Raw genomic sequence first — 22,409 nt, 5'->3', positions numbered from 1 at the left:
GCATACTTACAAATCTGTGTTTTCAATAAGCAAAAGTAGGGGACTTACCTTAATAGGAGGCATACTTTTCAACAAAACTAGAGTTTTCAGGCTTAGCTTCTAGAGAGAGACATTTCTCTTTACCTTAAACATCAGAATTAAAGAGGAAGGCAACCCTCCTTTAACTTAACCTGAGTGCTCTTTAACTTAACCCAAGTCTTCTTTAAAATTAGGCAAACGTCACATCAAAACTGAGCTATTTTTTTACCATTGTCTGCCACTTTCCAAAACTTGCTTAGATATCTCGTTAGCCTTCAACTTTTCTAGTTCTCATTTAGTTAGTTCTAAACTAGCCCATCTCCTACATTGACTGGCACATGACCATATTAGTTACATTTATGCTATATAATGGGCTTATACCCATTCCTTTAGTTCATTTCTCTCATGGTTACTAGTCAGATTTCATTCATCATTGTAATCTGACTGAGAATTCATGTCCACTCATTTATATTGAAGTTTGCCCAATCTTATATGCCTAAAAGAGTGCATTTGGGCGCTTACCATCTCGCCAATCATATTTCATCTCCCTTTTATTATGATTCCTTAACCTTGCCTATTATAGAGGGTCTTACAGACAGAACACTCTTGGTTCAACTATTCTAAACGCCAAGACGAACTCTTGGACAAACACTACTTCACCAATCACGCTTACTTATAGTCATGTGCCTTATCACATATATTTACTTACATGTTGCTCTTTCTTAATCTATTACACTTATAAACTATTCATACTAGTGTTCCTTTCATTTAGTTCAGAGTCCGTCAGACTAGGCGCTCTTAGAAAATAACTTAATCAAATCCTACGTTAGGCACCAAAATTAATTCTCTAAGACTTATATACGTACTTAGAACTTAATCCTTGTGCCTTGCTTGTATGAACATCGTTCTGTCACTGGAACTTTATCGAGTGGGGTGTTATATAACTTGTACCAAGCGGTGAGCCCGATAGGGTATCTGTATACTTAGGAAGAAACCGAAATGGTGACTTAGGTGGTAATCCTTAGTGAAGATGAGACCGAAAGGGTATTCTTAACTAATGGTGATAAATAACTCAATCTAGGATAATTAATTATTTAATTAGATAATTAGGGATTTAATCAATCATAGGCTAGAGGCTCACATTATCCACACTAGGAATAAGAAGGTCCATTAGGTTGATTTTAGGTTAATTAATTTCATTAGTTTAATTAAAATTTTTATTTGGATTAACACTACTAATCGTCAGTCGATTAGATTAGTAATTATTTTTTGTAATTGATTTAATAATAATTTCTCTAATTCGCAATCCATTGGATACGATCTTTAGAATATTTACCAGTGTTCCGTTATAACACTTCTATATTACAAATTGACTCGTACGCTTGTGGACAACGCCGATTTAATTATATATATTTTTGGTGTGATATTTATACTATAAACGATAAAAAGTTTATAGGTGGTCACTTTTATCACATGGATTATCATTGATTTGATTTCGAATTTGTTCGCATTAATCATGGATGATTAATGCTTCCCCGAACAGCATCCAACTTGGGCATAACATAGTCATGCAAGGTTTTTTGTTCCATCAGTGATGGTTGTGGTTGTTGTCTTTCTACTCATTGGTCTTCCAACAGCTGGTCTCTTTACGAAGGTTGGCGTCCCTCAGATGTTGAGCCCTTCTTGTGTGTGTAATGATACGTTTTGGTTTTGGCTTGAATAGTAAGACACTATTACCGGTTCGAGTCATACACCACCTCCTACAAACTCAAGAAAATAAACAAATTACAAAACTTTCAAAAAAATAAATAAAAATGAAACAAGAAGAAATTGGATCTATAGATTAAAATTTTGTCACTTATCTCGTACAAAACATGCAACTAAACTAAAAGAAATTACTCAATCTTGCACCGACCTCCCCGGCAAAGACGCTAACAATTTAACTGCTATCACGCGTGCACATAAAAAAGATGATTTTATAAAACAATTTAAAAGTGCAATTTTTAACTGCAAGCGTACAATGTCAGTTATAATATTTATAGTTCTGATGGAACATGAAGTATTGAAAGGGGTCGAACCCAAATGGGAGGCGATTGAGAAATTCCTAGCTATAAGCATGCAAAAGAATTAGTCTAAACAACTAATCGTTAAAAGCTATATTACAGGAAATCATAAAATGATGAGTGAATAACCTAAATTATCAATTAACTACTTGAAGGACTAAATCATAAAAGGTGCAAAGTTATAAAATTCATGAATAACTAACAAACGGTGGTTCGTTGACTTTAATGTGCTTCACTAATCATTTAATTGAGGTTCTAAACTGCTTAAACTCCTAAAGTGATTTTGTTTTACCTCTCGGTCTCAACTTTACCCAATTAGGAAAATTAGTTCAGTTTATCTCTCGATCTTGCCAGCTAACCTGGGATTAAAGAATTGGTGCTCAACAAGATTACCTCTTGGTCTCATTTGCCTAAAGCTTCCCTTAAGGGCATAAATCCAAAGTTTTTATGTTCATTCAATTAGTCCAATTTGTTTCAATTTAGTCCCTTAACCAAAAATTAGCTTACCCACTTCCCCATCAACCAATTCCCTTAAAAGTTTAGTTACTCATGTTAAAAATAAGCTAATAAACATAAAAATAACAACCATGGAAGCTATTAAAGAAAAGCTCAAGAAAAATATAAAAGTTGGGATTTTCAATGAAGAAAACTGAAAAACAAAGTAAAGATGAACATCTAACAACAAAATAAGAAGCAAGAAATATTAAAAGTACAGACTTTAACAACTAAAACTAAAGAAAACTGATAATACATTAAGCAAAGATGAAAATGTCATTACAACTGAAGGAAATGAGCTAAAAGTGCAATTTAACCCTAGCTACAGTGTTAACAAACTTAACTACCCCTAAAGAACAACAAGAACAACAATAAAGTGTAGGAAAAATAAACACTACACTAAGGAGGAAGATGAAAAAAAGAAACCATAGAAAATCCTAAGAGAAAACTAAAGGAAACTAAAGCAAAAACTAAAACTCATGTGGCCTCCTCCCTCCTCAACCAATTTTGGCTAATTTAGTTGCAATTTCTGACCCAATTTGTTACCAAGATGCCCTTAAATGAGCCTTCATTGATTGGTACTTAATTCACGACGGAATGTGCATGTATACACAATCGTTATCAAGTAATAAGTGAATAAAAGAGTATCGTATCCACAGGGACTATATCAATAATTCATAGATGGAAAACTAACATTTAAAAAGTTGGTAAGAAGATAAAATATTTGGAAAGTGATGAATGTTCCAATTAACCTAAATTAATGATTAATATGCAAATGTAAATAAAAAAATGCAATAAAATGTTTAAGTAACAATTCATAAGATTTAATAACAATAACATGAATAAGTTAGAATAATTACAATTCTTGACTTAATTCGTTCGTAATTATGCTTAATAAATGTTTGGAGAAAAAAAATCCATACCAACTTAATTATCTATATATTAACTTGAAATTTAAAATTCACAAACTTGTGTTGAAGTCTTATGATAGTCACTTAAAAAAACATACATATGTTTACAAACAACCACATCAAAATTCAATTATAATGTAGATGTAAGCAAACTTTAAAAATGATGTTACGTAGATTGTGAAAATAAAATTAAAAATGAAACTTCTTAAATACAATTTTACAAAATTAAAATTCATTAGTCATGTTATACATTAAACTAAACTAAAATTGATTTATAGATTTGAGACTTATCTCATCCACCACACACAAAAGAAAATCCTCTGCAGCTGACCTACCAACTTCAGTGGACCCTCTACGATACCCTAATTGGATACTTTTGTTTTGAGATGGACACAATTGCCATCAATTTCATCCTTGGTTCTGGCTTTTGGGTTCCATCACCAGCGAAGGTTGATGGCTGATGGTGGTACCAACCACTTCATATATTAACTGATTCTTTTTTATTTATGAAATTTTATTTAATTAATTAACAAACATATCTAAATCCCCAATTAAGTTCCTACTTTTTCAGACTTCATCTGAAACCCGTTTTGAATATAAACAAAGAGTTTGAGTAAACTAATTAAAAATAATTGATACCTTTCGCTTTTCACACCTTTGATTCTTTTACCGCAATTATTTTCGTCCCTAATCGATAATTAAAAATATAAATCAAAACATGAAAACCTTTTAAAGTACCATAAAAATACAAGTAGGCAAAATTTATGATTCTTACGTCATTTTGTTCGCTACAACGATGAACTAACCTTTTTTATCATCATCTGATACCCTTTACATCAAACGTCTAGGAATCAACTTTATAGAGATGAAAAAAAACAAGAGAACCCTAGTGCTTTCCGCATTATATAAACCCCTTCTATAATATATCTTTTTCCTCTAATATCAAGCTTTATAAATATTGAACTTCCCAAAGTTCCGTTTGGTACGAGTTTACATGTTGCTGTGGATTATCAACCATGAGCAACGTGGCTAAGTTTCTCAGATACTCTTCACTCACTATCTTCGAACAACCCATTGCAAAGGACCTTTGGCCATCCTCTACTTCTTCTTTCTAGCTTCTTCTTCTAGGGTTCTTGCCTTTGGGTAATCTTTGTTGTTGGGTTTTTTTTTTTGAAGAAAATATGAGTAGTGGAGAGAAAAGCTTGAGGAACTTCCATTTACACCTACCACACCTTCATCATCATCATCAAGGGAAGAAACAAACGAGGGATGTGCCAAAAGGGTATTTGGCAATCATGGTGGGATCACAAGGAGAGGAGCGACAGAGATTTGTGGTGCCTGTTATGTACTTCAATCACCCCTTGTTCATGCGACTGTTGAAAGAGGCGGAGGAAGAGTACGGGTTCGACCAGAAGGGAACCATCACAATCCCCTGTCATGTGGAAGAATTCAGGAATATACGGGGCTTGATTGATAAGGAAAAGTCTCTTCATCATCATCATCACCATCATCATGTGGGTTGTTTTAGGGTTTGAATAATTTGTTGTTATTTACTTCAATGGTTTTCAAACAAACTCGGCCGAAAACCATGACCATGATTCACTTCAATAGTCTATCTTCTTCAGTTTTTGTGGGTTGATTTTGTAAATTTGGGGGCTGTTTTCTTTTTTCAGTTTGTTTTTTTGCTAGGCCTTAGATGGTTGACGAGGATGATGATAAAAAAGATGATGCGATAATGGTTACAGATGTTGCTTCCAATTGTAGTGACTTTGGGTTATTTTCTTAGAACTGTAATGAAAATAATAAAAAATAAAAAATTAAGCAAACGGCATTTTTCCTTTTCTTTTCTTGATGTTTATTCTTTTCTCTCCTTTTTCTTCTTCTTTCCTTTTCAATCTTAAAATGAATATATTTTAGATTTGGATGGTGTGCGGCATCATTGGAAATAGTCCAAAAAAATCATAAAATAAAATTTATATTACAAAAAAAAAAAAGACTGTTGAACTAATTTGTAATCTTGTACATACAAGTTTGTGGATTATAAGGCCCTCCTTTTAAATTAATACTTCAATTCATTTTCAATTTCAATTAGTACAATTGATTAATGCAACTTAATTCAACCAACCATGTCAATTTTTCTCTTCTTTCATATAGTTGTTGCTATTGCTTTAAGTTTGAATTATTGAGCACGATAACTTTGGAATTTTGATATCATTCTCAGTCAATTGTGGAATTATTTTTTTATTTATCTATATTTCTACATTATTATTTAAATTTCACGAATCAATAGGATAAAAAATTTAAAAAATATTTCTTTTTTTTTCTTAAAAAACCAATATATAATTTACATGTTGTGAGATTTAGACTTGTGACATTTGAATCAATAAAATTTTAATTTTACTAATCAATCAAAGTTTTAATTTAATATATTTTTATGCATTTCCATTTAATTATGCACACTTTATTACCTCCATGATAAATAATTATAGTGCATTTAATATTATTAATATGATGTATTTATGTGTTTAAATTTGGTTTTACTCACAATATAATATATTTTTTATTTTAATATCATACATGTTGTATAACTTATAATCAGTACGTTTAAAACCATACATTTCATTATTTATTATATATTATTTTTAGGCAGAGGTGTGGTGTGAGATGTGGTTGAAAGACTCAGGCTTACTTGGAGGAATGGACAGAGATGATTGATTTTTGAAGTGAATAGTATTGATGTTATTAACATATTTACAGGTGATGCTAAAGATTGGGAATTTAACTTAATTCGGAAAGCTCGAGACTATTTGAAGGAAAGGGAGGTGGTTATCCAACATGTTTATAGGGAGGGTAATAAACTTGCTATGGCCTAGCATCGATAGCTTGGGGGCAAACATTACAAAGTGTTTTCTATTATTCTCCTCCAGTGGTGCTTCTTGATCAACTTGGTGCTGATGCTATTGGTGTTTTAATTTATGTATTTCCTCTTCTATTATATAAAAAAAACCATAATTTACAGATGCATACAATTGTGATAAAATTTTTAGTACTATTATTAATTCTTTAACTTAATTGATATCACAAATTAACTGAACATTAATTCAATAAGAAATTTTTAAAACTATTTAAGAAAAGTAATAATAAATATTATAAAGTAAGTATTTTTTTATATAAAATCTATAAAAAAAACCAATATAATCCTAAAATAAATCTAGAAAAAAAATATTTGTTATATAAATTTAGTAGAAATCCTATGCATGGTTGGACTTAAAGCAAATAATCAATATCACAAAATTTAAACAACTTTTTTGAATAATAGTCTCATTATAGGTTCTTATTATATTTACTTTATTCATACAATGCCTAGAACTACCCATAATCCCTCCCAAAATCTTAAATAGGAGTATAATGCGTTTCAACGTACTTGAACTCACGTCCTCCTACACCGGCAACAATATCCATGTCAATGCAATTGAGCTAAGACTCAATCGGCAAATTTTGACCACAAATTTATTCGCTTTTTATTAATATAGATTTTTATATAATAAAAAATACCATAATGTAGTTTAGATTAAAAGTTTGCATTGATACATGAACCGGATACATTGTCCATAATTTAATAAATAAACTGAACCATGTATTTGATAATATAAATCTGTTGCTGTTGTTGGTTAGTGTTGAATTTAAAATCATGGATACCTATATCACACATTGTTGTAGCTTTATCTATAAAGATTATTGTGTTAAAACTCTGATATGAAAACCCAGTGTGTTCATCATAGATATGAAGAAGAAAGGTGTAATAAAGAAAGAGTATGGACCATTGTCTTAGATTCACGAAATCTTGAGTCACTGAGAGAGTTGTTCGAAATGGGTGAAAACACTGCATCCTACATTACACACATGAGACCCGCAAGAGTGAAACTTGACTGAGATTTCTTAAAAGGGGAAAAATCTGACTGCAACAACCACATCTATATGTAACTTTTGGACCTTTTTTGTTACATTTTCAATCACAAAACGCATCATGTTAAACTAAAACCGCTCGTTGATACCAAGGTTTTTGTTGTTGTTGTTGTTGTTAGTTCACACCAGACACAAACAAATACCATTTTGTACCGTTTTGCAGACTGTATTTATTAAGTCTGGGTGTATATATATGGTTGTAGACTAAACGAGTTTCTCTTGTCTCTGGCACTGGCATCCTTTGGAACCATTTATATATGTTGCTGAAATGGATAGTTTAAAGCCAAGCGAAAAAACAAACATAGTTGAAAACATTGTGGGCAGAGGTGGTGCTGCGGTTTCACTGTTCCACGTAATTCTGTTGTTTTCAATGAACAACATTTCATGTCAATTTGGCACTACCCATTTAAATACCTTTTGTTTGCTTATGATTTTTCTTTTTTGTTCATTTCATTTTTCTGAAAGAAATATATTCGCAGGCAATGAATTGGGTTTTGTCCAAACTAATTGAAGTCTAGTGTGAAGAAACGATCTATAAACTTAAAAATTAAAACAGAAAGGAATTTGGACAAAGTGAAAGTGGGCGGTGCAGTAAAATGGGCTAGTATCATTGCCTGCTGGGCTTTAATATTTTATCAGAAGATACTCGGTGAATCCATTTTTGGTCACAAATGTTCAACTTGGGTGGAAGGGGCCTCGACACATTAAAAAAAAAAAAACCCTTGGAGGTTTATGAGTAGTTAATAAAAATGTATTAACAAAAACATATCTATTGGTCGTTGAAATCAGATTATTAATATTAGAAGATATAAGTAATTTAATTATGAGTATATATAATGATATTGTATGTATATTGAATTAGATAATGACAAATATTTAAAATAATTTAGAATAGATTTAATTGATTTGAATTTTATTTGTGTGTCATCGTTTACTCCACTAAATCATTTAGTGCCAAGGCATCAATTATATGTCAATTAATTAAGTATTAGTTAATGACATAATTATGGTGTGGTGAAAATCTATATAAAAATATATTTATTAAAAAATTATGTAAGAATTAAATGAAATTTTAACTGAAAATCTAGGTTTAGATCCCACCACATTTAAGTTTTTATTCTATAAATATAAAATTCAAAAATATTTTTATAATAATATAATTTACTTTGTATACAAAATGATTTATTAATCTTTTATTAATTAAGTTGGTAGTCTGTTGACTCATGACACCAATTTAATCAAGAATTTTAAGTATAGTATAGATTCACTTTAATAAGCATAAAGCAATATTTATATTATTTTTAAGTATTTGACTCAAATTGGGAAATGATTAAAAGCCATTTGTTGCGGAAAGGATCGATTCGAGAACTCCGATATGACTACAAGTAAATTGACCGGAACGAAAAAATAAAGTGAACACAAGGATTTACGTGGTTCGGCTTTAATGCCTACGTCCACGGGCAGAGGCGAAAAGAAATTTCACTATAACAAGATGAAGATTACAAGTGTTTTACACTCAAGACACAACCCGAGAACCTCACAACTCTCAACCCCTATAGAAAACCCGAAAGCTAAAATCCTAGCTTTCAAAGAACAAGCTTTGCTCTCTCTTGGTTTGGGATGATGAATATGGCTAATGAACCTCTCTATTTATAAGAGAGTTCAAGGACATAATTGTCCAAAACTTTGGCAAAGATTTGTGGTTGAAAATGGACACCAACAACCATCCACTAATCCACTACCACCAACAACCCACTACCAACAACAACAATCCACTACCAATTTTAAGCCATTTCTTAACAAATCTCCACCTTGGCTTGAAATTTACCAAGCTGAACATCATAGTGAATTCCTCGAACTGGATCACCTCTTCCAAACGCCTCTCTGGCGCTAATCAATCCCGAATACCTATCAAGTCCAAGCAATGCTTGAACTTATATGCAGGGATCACCTTAGTTAACATATCTGCAGGATTCTTCTCGGTAGCAACCTTGCTGATAACAATGTCACCTTGCGTAACATGTTCCCGAACAAAATGATATCTGACATCAATGTGTTTGGTCCGTTCATGAAACATCTGATTTTTAGTCAGATGTATGGCACTCTGGCTATCGCAAAATACAACAGTGAAATCCTGTTGTAAACCCAAACTGCTTACTAGACCTTTCATCCACAATGCTTCTTTCACTGCTTCTGCTAACGCCATATATTCCGCCTCAGTCGTAGATAAGGCTACGGTAGACTGTAACACAGCTTTCCAACTAATGGCTCCTCCAGAATAAGTGAAAACATAACCCGTCAGAGATCTTCTTTTGTCCAGATCTCCAGCATAATCAGAGTCCACATAGCCCGTGACACTGCTAGTGCAGTCACTCTGATCATATACCAAGCATAAATCTGCAGAACCTCTCAAGTACCTGAGAATCCATTTCACGGCCTGCCAGTGTTCCTTGCCAGGACAACTCATGTATCTGCTGACCACACTAACTGCATGTGAAATGTCTGGACGAGTGCAAACCATTGCATACATCACGCTTCCAACTGCACTCGAGTATGGAATGTGAGACATTTGCTGCTTTTCTTCATCAGATTGTGGTGACAACTCTGCAGAGAGTTTGAAATGTGGTGCCAACGGAGTACTCACAGTTTTCGCTTTATCCATGCCGAAGCGTTGAAGAACCTTTTCAATGTAGTTCTTCTGCGACACACGAAGCTTGCCCGCCTTGCGATCTCTGTGAATATCCATGCCCAAAATTTTCTTGGCAGCACCCAGATCCTTCATCTCGAACTCACCACTCAACTGCGACTTTAACTTGTTGATTTCCGACATGTTTTTGGAAGCAATTAACATGTCATCAACATACAGCAACAAATAAATGTGCGAACCATCTGAGAGCTTCCGATGATAGACACAAGCATCATAGTCACATCTTGTGTAACCATGCTGAATCATGAAGCTATCAAACCGCTTGTACCACTGCCTTGGGGATTGTTTCAATCCATATAAAGACTTCTTTAATAGACAGACATGGTCTTCTTTACCAGGAACTGTAAAACCCTCTGGTTGACGCATGTAGATTGTTTCCTCGAGCTCACCATGCAAGAACGCCGTTTTTACGTCAAGCTGCTCAAGTTCTAGATCAGACTTGGCCACCATGGCAAGTAATACACGAATGGAAGAATGCTTTACGACTGGGGAGAAAACTTCATTGTAGTCAATCCCCTCTTTCTGAGTGAAGCCTTTAGCAACCAATCGTGCCTTGAATCTAGTTGCTTCAACCCCTAGGATGCCTTCCTTTTTCTTGAAGACCCATTTGCAACCAACTATCTTCTGGTTACTTGGCGGCTTAACCAACTCCCAAGTATGGTTCTTGTGAAGAGATTCTATCTCCTCACTCATAGCAATTGCCCACTGTGCCGACTCATCACACGTGACAGCCTCATTATAACTGGAAGGTTCTATACCAATGGACTCCGCCACACTGAGCGCGAAAGACACCAGATTAGCGTAACGCGGATTTGGTTTGATTTGTCTCTTCGTTCTTCCAGTGGCAATGCTATATGGTTTTTCTTGAGGTGACTCATCTTCATCGGAATCTTGCACCTCAACTTGATCATCCTGGACTGAAGTACCTTCCGTAGGAATTGGAGCGTCCACCTGACACTCCACCTGCTTCTCAACACCGTGATCTCCCATTCTATCTGACTCCTCCTTTTCCCGGGAATTTGTGGTGGATCGAAGCATGGATGACTCATCAAAAGTCACATCTCTGCTGATGATGAACTTGGACGAAACCGGATCAGGACACCACAACCTGTATCCTTTCACCCCTTGGCCGTATCCAAGAAATATGCATTTCTTCGCCCTCGGTTTGAGTTTTCCCTCATTTACATGAGCATACGCAGGGCAGCCAAACACTCTTAAACCAGAGTAATCAGCAGGAGAACCAGACCATACTTCCTCAGGAGTCTTCAGCTCAATAGCTGTTGACGGAGATCTGTTAACCAAATAACAAGCAGTATTAACAGCTTCAGCCCAAAATTCTTCACCGAGCCCAGCATTTGATCGCATGCAACGAGCTCGCTCCAAGAGAGTTCTATTCATGCGTTCTGCAACTCCATTTTGTTGTGGTGTTCGACGAACAGTGCGGTGTCTCACTATTCCTTCATTTTTGCAGAACTCATTGAATTCACCTGAGCAAAACTCCAAGCCATTATCCGTCCGGAATCGCTTGATCTTCTTTCCTGTTTGATTTTCGATCAAAGCTTTAAATTGCTTGAAGTTGATGAGAACCTCATACTTGCTCTTCAGAAAATACACCCAAACCTTTCTCGAGTAATCATCGATAAAGGTAAGCAGATATCTGTAACCACCTTTAGAAATTGTCGGAGAAGGCCCCCAAAGGTCAGAATGGAAGTAATCCACTGTGCCTTTTGTCTTGTGAATCCCAGTGCTGAACTTTACCCGAGTCTGCTTACCGAAGACGCAGTGCTCACAGAAATTCAACTTTCCTGTACACTGCCCAGACAATAATCCTCGTTTGCTTAGCACCGATAAGCCTCTCTCGCTCATATGCCCGAGCCGCATATGCCATAACTTCGTGGTGTCAGAATCTAGATCATCTGATGATGACACTCCCGCAACACCTGTAACCGAGGAACCATCGAGGAAGTAAAGGCCCCGCTCCAAATTACCACGTATCACAGTCAAAGCACCCGAGAATACCTTGAGAACTCCACCTTCAGCAGAGTACCGAAAGCCTTTCTTGTCCAACGTACTCAAAGAGATCAAATTTTTCTTCATTTCTGGAATGTGCCGAACATCAGTTAGAGTTCTAACAATACCGTCAAACATCTTTATACGAACTGTGCCAATCCCCATGACTTGACATGCGTGGTCATTTCCCATTAGTACTGAACCAGAATGCTTCTCGTATGTTGAGAATGCATCTTTCGAAGTACTTATATGAAATGTAGCTCCCGTATCAAGAATCCATCTCCCACCAGCGTAAGAGTCGGATACTGCAAGAACGATCTCGGCATCACTTGAAGAATCTGCATCAGCTACATTCGCACGATCATTTTGTTGCTCCTGTGATTCTGATTTCTCCTTCCTTTTCGGACAATCTACCTTCATGTGCCCGTACTTCTTACAGTAGTAGCACTGTATTCTCTTCTTGGACTGCGATCTAGGATGGCTTTTACTTGAACTTCCACCCTTTGCCTTGGATCTTCCTCGAGCAACCAAGCCTTCGCCTTCATTGTTTTCGACCACCTTACCAGTGATTTTCTTCCTCAACTCACTGGAACTTAAGGCATTTTTCACCTCCTCTAGAGTCAGGTCATCACGACCGTACATCATTGTATCAACAAAATTCTCATACGAGGGAGGCAAAGAACACAAAACAATTATTGCTTGGTCCTCATCATCGATTTTGTTATCGATATTATTCAAATCCATGATAATGGAATTGAATTTATCCAGGTGCTGGGAAACAGGTGTACCTTCCTCCATCTTCAGGGCATAGAGTCTTTGCTTGAGGTAGAGCCGGTTCGTCAATGACTTCGTCATGTACTTGCTCTCTAACCGGAGCCACAAACCGGACGCGGTTTTCTCATCCGCTACTTCTCGTAGCACTTCATCTCCTAGACATAGCAGAATAGCACTATGTGCTCTTTCTAGCATGTCATCCTTTTGCTCTTCCGAAAGCGTGCTTGGTAATTTATCTTTACCAGACAATGCTTTTAGCAATCCTTGTTGAACCAGCACTGCCCGCATCTTGATGCGCCATAAACTGAAACTATTTTCCCGGTAAATTTCTCGACATCATACTTAGTCGATGAAACACTTGTAGCCATAATTTGGAACCTTTGAATGAATGATAATATTTTCTTCCTGATGTGAAAGATCAGACAAAGCTGCAGTCACAGGGCAATTCAGAAAATATTATCACTCCTTCAACTACGCTCTGATACCAATTTGTTGCGGAAAGGATCGATTCGAGAACTCCGATATGACTACAAGTAAATTGACCGGAACGAAAAAATAAAGTGAACACAAGGATTTACGTGGTTCGGCTTTAATGCCTACGTCCACGGGCAGAGGCGAAAAGAAATTTCACTATAACAAGATGAAGATTACAAGTGTTTTACACTCAAGACACAACCCGAGAACCTCACAACTCTCAACCCCTATAGAAAACCCGAAAGCTAAAATCCTAGCTTTCAAAGAACAAGCTTTGCTCTCTCTTGGTTTGGGATGATGAATATGGCTAATGAACCTCTCTATTTATAAGAGAGTTCAAGGACATAATTGTCCAAAACTTTGGCAAAGATTTGTGGTTGAAAATGGACACCAACAACCATCCACTAATCCACTACCACCAACAACCCACTACCAACAACAACAATCCACTACCAATTTTAAGCCATTTCTTAACACCATTTTTAACAAATATTAATTTGATGATGTTTTCTTTATTATTTTTTTATATTTTATACAAAATCAATAAAAATCAGTTTAAACTCACACTTATAATTTGAATTTAAGGCACTATGTTACAGGAGCTAACTAGAGTGAGGCAAGTAGTGTAATCCATTCACTTATGAGGTATTTAATTTATGTTCCTTTTAAACAAATTTTTTTGCTTTATCCTCCAAACTTCTAAAATTTTATTTTGCTCTCAGCTGCATCATAATAACCGAAACCTCAACTTTATCATTTCAACTAGAACTTCTTTCATTTATTCATCCGTTATTTATAAATATGGTAAAAGTAAAATTAATAGATTGCTTGTTTCCTATAAATTACAAAATTCATGCAAAAAGTGGTAGAAATGAAATAAAAATGGCCGCTTCACCCAGGCTTAGAATCACCACTCCTCAACTTTCTGATTCATAAATAAATCCTTAAGGTAGAAACCACAATCATACATATGTTGCAGCCAAGTAGTAGCTTATTTTCAGTCGGTGGTTTAGCTATGCCGTCGACTACACGATTCCACCCACTTGCTTCACCCATCCCATCCTTTGGAGTAGCTTCAAAGTAACTCATAATCAAATGGTGAATATCGTAAATTCTCCCTTTGAGTTTCCTATAACCAATTTTGCATGAAACCAGGATGCATGATCTGTAGTAACGCTTCTACCACAAGCATTCATTCGCCTGCTGTTGGTTGAGGCGTTAGGATCATCCTCACCAACCTTCTATATATTTTCCTCCTGCATGTTTGTTGTCAACCCACAACCACCATGCATATACCATAAGCTAAATCCCTATTTCTCGATTTTTTGAATTCTAAAATTCCAATCATTACTCAAACAGTAATGGTTCAATTCATTTGTTAAGTTGTATATTTAGTCTAATTCTCTAATTTGATCGTCCTTAATTCTTGTACTTTTTGAAGTTTAGAATTCCAATAAATCTATCAATTGACTTTTTTTGTGAATAATATGTGAACATAATAAATTAATATGTTATTATACATTTTATAATAATAAGTTTGTTGCATGAGATTTTAGAAATGCATAACTTTGTAAACTTAATAGCTACTATTTAGCCAAGTTTGAATTTTTAAAATTGGAAAAAATACAGTGACTAAAACTGATCAAATTAAAGTTGAAAGACTAAATTCAAAACTTACACATACTACAATGACTAATAGAAAATTTTAACTTTTTTTAAAAAACAATTTGCATATAATCACAAATAAATCTACATCTGAAGTAAAATAAATATTGACAATTCTACCCATAATAGAATTTAAATCCAAAATAAAATTTGAGCGAGAATCACACATCACATTTATACCTAATGAAGCTCCAAATAGACATATAATTTAATTGAGTGACGAATGATTTGTTACTTATTACTTTGTATATTTCATTGAACTTATTGTCAGCACGGGTGATAACTACAGCAATGGTTTTCCTTAACAAGTATCCACTCTTGTTGATCAAGAGGACATTTAAACAAGATTGTAATCCGACCAGGAACCGTTGATCAACATCAAGCGGTGGTATAGCAATGTCAGCTTAGCTGCATTTTGCATGGTAGATGACGTTCCTGGGTCGTATGTTTTACCGGTAAGTATATCAAATCTGATAATGCCTTTCGATGTATGCCCTAATTTGCCCCTGCTTTCAGATAACTTTGTTCATACACTTGGACCAAAACAAAAGGACATTACTTTTACTTTTGGTAGATTTAAGAAATAGTTAATATTTAAGCTAATTAAACTCAAATTCCGTTTATTTGTAAGATGGAAATGTTACGCTTAGGTACAAACAAAAAAGAATTTAGGATTTCTGCACCTGCATTTTCATGTTATGATTTTAATGAAGTATATTTGATGGAAAAGTTACTTTACAACATTTAATATACATTGAAAAGTTCTGATCAAAATCTCAAAAAAATTATATTAATTTGTTTAATACACTCAACATTTTTTTGAGAACGTAAGAGTACTTTAAAAAAATTTATCCTTATTAAATAAAAGATAATATTAGTGTATTTTAACATTTTCAATTATTTTTATTATTAAAAAAATATTTGAATTAAATATTTAATAATATTTTTCAATAATTTTTATTATTAACAACACGTTTTGGCATGAATACATTTGAAAAATAAATTGTATATTAACTAAAGATTGTGAAGATATAAAATTTGCAAAAAAAAAAATCTCATTATACTATAGGTATAAATTCAAGTATATTAATACAATGTATATATGACTTGAAATTCTCTTGATGCTAATACTGAGCGAAAGTAGCTTTCTTATCAATTATTAAGGGAATCACTTTCACCAATTATTAAGGGATCACTTCCCAAATGCTTGTAGGAAAGCAACTCCCAAGAGAATGTTACATCCTAAGAAAAGTAAATTAATTTTTATATATCAAAAATTAGAATCACGTTTCAACCAATTAAATTCAATTGTGATAACTTTCCACTATACCAAACGTCTTCTTAAAGATGTGCTTCATAAACCAATGAAAATAAAAATGTTCCACTTTTAATATTTTTTTATTATTAATTTTTAACATTTTAAATGTGTTTAATAATTATTTTAATTTTTTACTTGATATAGATTTTTTTTAAATGTTGAATAAAATAAGTAGATAGATAAGATATAATTGGATATACAATACAAAAGGTAAACAATGAAAAAGAAATAATTTATGTTGATTTCTTCTATGGGAAAAACTACTTCTCTTGTGAGTTATTCTCTTGTTTTCTAAATCCTAGCATGGGTTTTATCTTATCCTCCTCGATGTTATGGTCGATTGGCATTCACACTGCTGGCCAAGTCTCTTTTTCCTTTTTTATTTATCCCTTTCTATTGGATGGTCTATTGCCTTCTTCCACACTCGTTCATTTCCTCCTCTATTTATCCTCCTTTATTTTCGCATTTCTCCTGATTGTTGGTGGTAATTGCTGGGTGATAACTTGGTGCCGTTTCGACCACCTATGCAGATGTTTATTCTTGGCCTCTTTTGAATGTCCCATTGGTGGTTCTTTGGGTTTTTTTTTTGTTTCAATTGGCAAAAGAAATCAACACCACCAATTGAATTTGGTTCTTTACCTTAATGGTGCATAGGGATCCAACTTTATTGGGTAGTACTAATTGTTGGTTATCATGGTTTTGTTTTGTAGTGTTGTCCTTTTCCACTAGACCTTTGATTGGAGAACATGCGGGAAGCAGTCAACAATATCCCTAGCAGTTGAAGTTGTTGTGTGATTGATAATGACCAAGATCGTAAGTTTGTCCAGCCGCAGATATGGGCTAGGGCTCTAAACAAATGAAGAAGAACTCAGAGTTTGACACAATATGAAATACAAACAAATTCAAGTCATATCTAATAATTAAAAAGAGAAGCAATTAAAACAATAAAAGATAGGAAAAGAACAATGAATCCTAATTAAATATTAGAAACAACTGAACAAGAACAAAACAGAACAAGAAAGAAATGAGATAAGATAGATGGAAAAGATGGAAAATGGCGTGTAAAAATCCTAAAGAGCCTTGGAAACTAGATGGATTTACAACCCTTTCAGACGACTCTAATTTTCCCTCCAATAAAGAAAACTTGGAAAGAAATATCTTGAAGATAATCCCCACAATTTAAAAAAGATTGTTAAAACTCTTCTAAAAGAAAACTCAAGAGAAATTTTTGAGGAGAAAAACTCAGATAATTTTATTAACTCAAAAGAGAAAAGTTGCTTAATGAACTTGATTCAATTGTGTACAATGAAGATGCATTTATATAGGCTAGCTAAGTACATACAAATAAAAGCTTTAAGTATACTGAAACTCTAATTAACCTAAATAGAAATAGTTTAAAACTAAACTTTCTTGTTGACATAAAACTCCTAAATAACTTAAAATACTTAAAAATATATTCAAAATTCAAAATAAATAATGAAATAATAAGACCTAATAAATATAATATTGGCTTATATATAATAAAAATTAACTCTAAAAATCAAATCCAATATGATTTAAACTTGAATTAGAAGTCCGGAACTCGTAATTTTCATAATAACCCTATTCAAAAATTTTGCTTGCCCAGTCTTCAGTAAAATGATCATAACTTGAGCTCCCGAACTTGAAATCAAGATGCGTTTTAAAACTAAGAGAAAAATCTTCAAACACTGTGAAGTCATATCAACCTAAAAATGCCTGGATCCCATAAAAAAAATTGCCACAAATTAACTGCTTTTTCAAACTTAAAAATTAATAATTTTAGTGAATGAAATTTAATAAACTTCACCCTATTTATGTATGAAACAGTGACCTTCATAATGAAGTTACTCAATTGTTGACATTCACTTGATGAACAGGGTTCAATAGATTGTTAATTTAGATTCGTTGCTAGGCAAGCGAGAACTTGGTAGGACGCTTTTATGCTACATGACAATTCCGAGTGCCATAGGTAAACGAAGGAGGTTACAAGATGGAGTCACCTATTGGACCCTTGAAAATCGACATGGTTAACGGTGATGAATGTCTGAACCAGCTTTATGTGTTCCTAACTTGTCTGGACTTGAATCTAGAGTCATTGATCTTGGAGGCTTTGACTTGTACAGGTTATTGGCAGCTCTTTATCTTATATGGGTTTAAATTTGTATTTTTTTTAAGGAAATGGATGATAAAAAGAAAGAAAAATATGTAATGAAAAACCTTTTGGGAATAATTTTTACTTGCACTTTAAATTGAAAGGAGTTTGAGGGCACATTAATTATAAATTAGATATATGTGCATCTGTGCATCTATTGTTATTTGGATGAGGTTTTTTAAATAAAAATTATATATGGACACTTATTCAAAAAAAAATTCATTAAAAATTTTGGTCAAATGTATAAAGGATTAAATTATCCATAAATACCGAAAAATTTAAAATTTTATGAGACTAGGCCATTTTTTGGAAGAATTACGGGAATAGGTTGATTTTACCAAAAAATTAAGTGTCGCCTTTAATATTATGTTGTTAGTTAAAAGAGTAAGTAATCCCACATTGTTCAGGAACAAGCTGCAAATGAATTATGAGTCTATATCTACACATATTCCACCTCTCACACCGCTTAAGAAAATAAAGGAAATGAAACTTGAGGTCTATATAAAGACCTGTTTTGTAAGTTTTATTTACAAATTATTAGGTGTCACCAAAAATAAAAAAAATATTGGTGATGCCACTTTTAGTGTTGATGTGGCAAAAAACTCTTTCAGCTCAAATCATTTTTTTTCTTTTGCAAATCACTTGAAAATACTTCCACCTAGACATGTTTTTCTGTATTTCACTTGAAAATGATTCCAGCTAGAAGCGTTTTCGTAAAATCAGCCTATTCCCATAATTCTTCCAAAAAATGACCTAATCTGGTAAATTTTAAATTTTTACATAAAATTTAATTTTGTACAATTGTATGTATGAAATTTTGATTTAATTCAATTTCATTAACTATTAACAATTTTACGACCATTTTACCAATAAAGGCCCATTTCCAACTTTATTTACGGAAATGGGCCACTTTTTTTTATTATTTATTGGAATGGGCCGGAAACACCAAAATGCGTCCACGTAGGAGTGTTTTAGGGAGAAATTCCTACAAAACGCGTCCCTAAGGGAGCGATTTTTCCATGTCAACACAAAACGCACAGACGTGGACTCGCTTTGCTGACGTGGCAAAATCGCTCCCTCAGGGACGTGTTTTAGCTCGTGTTTTTGTCCCCCAACGATCACTCCAGCGCTCATTTAAAATTTTGACCGTTGGCTGGTCCAACGGTTAAAAAAAACCTATAAAACCCTCTCTTATTTTTTTTACACAAACATTTGTTCTAAAATTCTCAAAAAAGCTTTCAAAGTTCTCCCTAAAATTTTCAAAGCTCTATTTAATTAATTATTTCCTTTAATTTTTTTTCTAAATTAGTTTTATTTTTTTATAATTTCAAAAATATTTGATCGTATTAGCAATGGTCGGGGAATTAACTTGTCTCGATCATAAACATATCTCTGTCGAACAAATGAAAATGGTAAGGGTTGATTTCAATTTTTGAATATTATTTAATATTTTTTTCCATTTATGCAATTTTAATTTTATAATTTTTTATAATAGTCTGTAGATTGGGTGTTACAATGTTATATTCATAATATGTCTGGTCCTCCATTACCGTTGATAGAAAATTACTTAAGTGAAACAGATTTTCGGCACATGATCAATATAGGACGGGGGTGCAAGTTGGACCCAAAACTCATTAGCGTGTTCATAGAGAGGTGGAGACCCGAGACGCACACATTTCATCTTCTATGAGGAGAGTGTACCATCACTTTAGAGGACGTGCAGTTACAATTGAGATTGCCAATGGATGGGTTCGTACTCACCGGTTCCGTTCAATCTGCTGATTGGGGAGCCATATGCTATGATCTTTTGGGTGCGATTCTGGATAATATTTATGGAGGTCGGGTTAAGATGGGCTGGTTACGAAACACATTCTCGGAGTTGGGGAATGATTCAACTGAAGTAGAAAGAATACGATATGCTCGGACATACATCCTTGAGATCATTGGAGGTTATATGATGTTGGACTTGTCACGAAACCTCGTACATTTGAGGTGGCTACTGAAACTCGTTGATTTTAGAACAGCTGACAAACTTAGTTGGGGGTCTGCCGTGTTGGCAACATTGTACCGGGAGATGTGTGGGGCGACAAAACCAAATAAAGCCAAAATCAAAGGTTGCCTATCACTACTACAATCATGGGCTTGATTTCGCTTTCCATTTTTACGTCCTCGAGTGAACCACCCATATACATTCTCATCTATAACGAGGTAGAACTTATATTAGATTTTACAATTATTACATAGGTTTAAAATATAATTTTATGCTAAAAATTTATTTAATTAGGTGGAACCATTCGGTGAATTATGTTGAAATACTTATCGCTCTTGAAGATATACAACTTCTATTAGACCAACAGTCGGAAGCGTATGAAAGTATTAAATAAAATATATATACATAACATAGTCGTTTCATATTTAGTATTTAGTATTATGTATATAACTAATATTTTTATCACGTTCATTTAGTTTCAATGGACACCATACGATGATTTGACAATTTGAGTAGTAATTTCAGATGAATTCTTTCAAAATCTAAACATTTGGTATGTTAAGATCCTATTGGTCAACTCTACTACTGTCGAGATACACCAGACGGATAGAGTGTTATGGCAATTTGGATTCCGATAACCGATTCTCGTGACACCTGAAGTGTTCGATGAGCACAAAATTGACTTACGGTAATCGAACATGCATTGGCCATATTCTTCTTAGAATATATCAAAATTTTGGAAAATCGGTATGATCATATACCTACTCACGAACCGGTCATCCTTTCGGAGCTAGCGTATGTGCCGGATTACATGCCATGATTTAGGATCTATGACAAGCTATATTTACTCTCGGAAGAGTAGAAGTGCTGGCAAATCTGTGTCAAAAGAGAACGACTGGGCCCTTTAAATCCAAAGAGAAGGGATGACGGCACGCTTACAAAATCACCGGGCCCAACGCCTCAAGTGACGACACCCACACCACAGCCCTTTCAAATTATGCCAGGTGCGTATCCTAGTCCTTATATGTATCCAAACCATTATATTTTTTTCCCAATTCTATGCCAGGTTGGAATGCATGGCTCGATGCATCTCCTTTCCTGATGACTCCAACTCAACCTACAATATATAGGCTATCATCGCAAAAAGGATCGCACAAGGCACCATCAGGGAGCTCATCTCATTTTCAATCCTAATCGCCTTATGGGATTCAAACACCTCTACATTATTTATTCTATCAAGGTTGATTATCCTCCCAACACCCACATCCAGAACAATCACAACCCTCCTCGGAAGTTGAACTAAGAAGAAATCCAGCGCGTAACCGTCGACTACCCCCATGTGGCACTAATTCTGATCGGTACATACATTGATTTCTTTAATATATTTGTACAAACTATTTTTATATTGCTTCATTTAATAAAATAAAAGTTGTTTTGAATATTTTAATAGTAATATATTTTTATATTTTGTCCTATTTAATAAAATGGAACTTTTTTGAATAAGGCAATAGAAATAATGCAACATAGCTTCATTTAAGCAATTATCAACTATTTCGATTTGGACATATTCAAATTATATGACCTGAGTTCCTACACCATTCGCACAACTTCTGTTAGTTCGTCTTTTCTCAAATATCCATATTATCATGTATTCTACTCGAGCAAGGTCGACATTTTGGTTTGTGACACAATTATCTATCTGGTAACAACTTAAATAGATCAGGCAATACAAAAGAAGATTCTGATAAGTTGTAATTATATGAGCACATGGATAACGAAGTATGTTAAACGTCCCACAATCGCAAGTCATATTTCTCAAGTGTACACAATATTTCCCCTGGTAAT

The 22,409-nt window shown here is 34.0% G+C and overlaps 1 protein-coding gene across 1 annotated transcript; it reads left to right on the top strand.

The window, feature by feature from the left end:
* Positions 1-4,420: 4,420 nt before the first annotated feature.
* On the top strand, positions 4,421-5,326 carry LOC107954585 (auxin-responsive protein SAUR32). The gene has a single exon (NM_001398631.1). It carries the CDS (start codon positions 4,669-4,671, stop codon positions 5,020-5,022), a length of 354 nt encoding a protein of 117 aa, NP_001385560.1. The 5' UTR covers positions 4,421-4,668; the 3' UTR covers positions 5,023-5,326.
* Positions 5,327-22,409: the final 17,083 nt, after the last annotated feature.

This window comes from Gossypium hirsutum, chromosome D08 (genome assembly GCF_007990345.1).
Source record: "Gossypium hirsutum isolate 1008001.06 chromosome D08, Gossypium_hirsutum_v2.1, whole genome shotgun sequence".
Taxonomy (NCBI): domain Eukaryota; kingdom Viridiplantae; phylum Streptophyta; class Magnoliopsida; order Malvales; family Malvaceae; genus Gossypium; species Gossypium hirsutum.
Note: the sequence above shows the minus strand (reverse complement) of the source record. Positions and strands in the feature narration are given on the sequence as shown.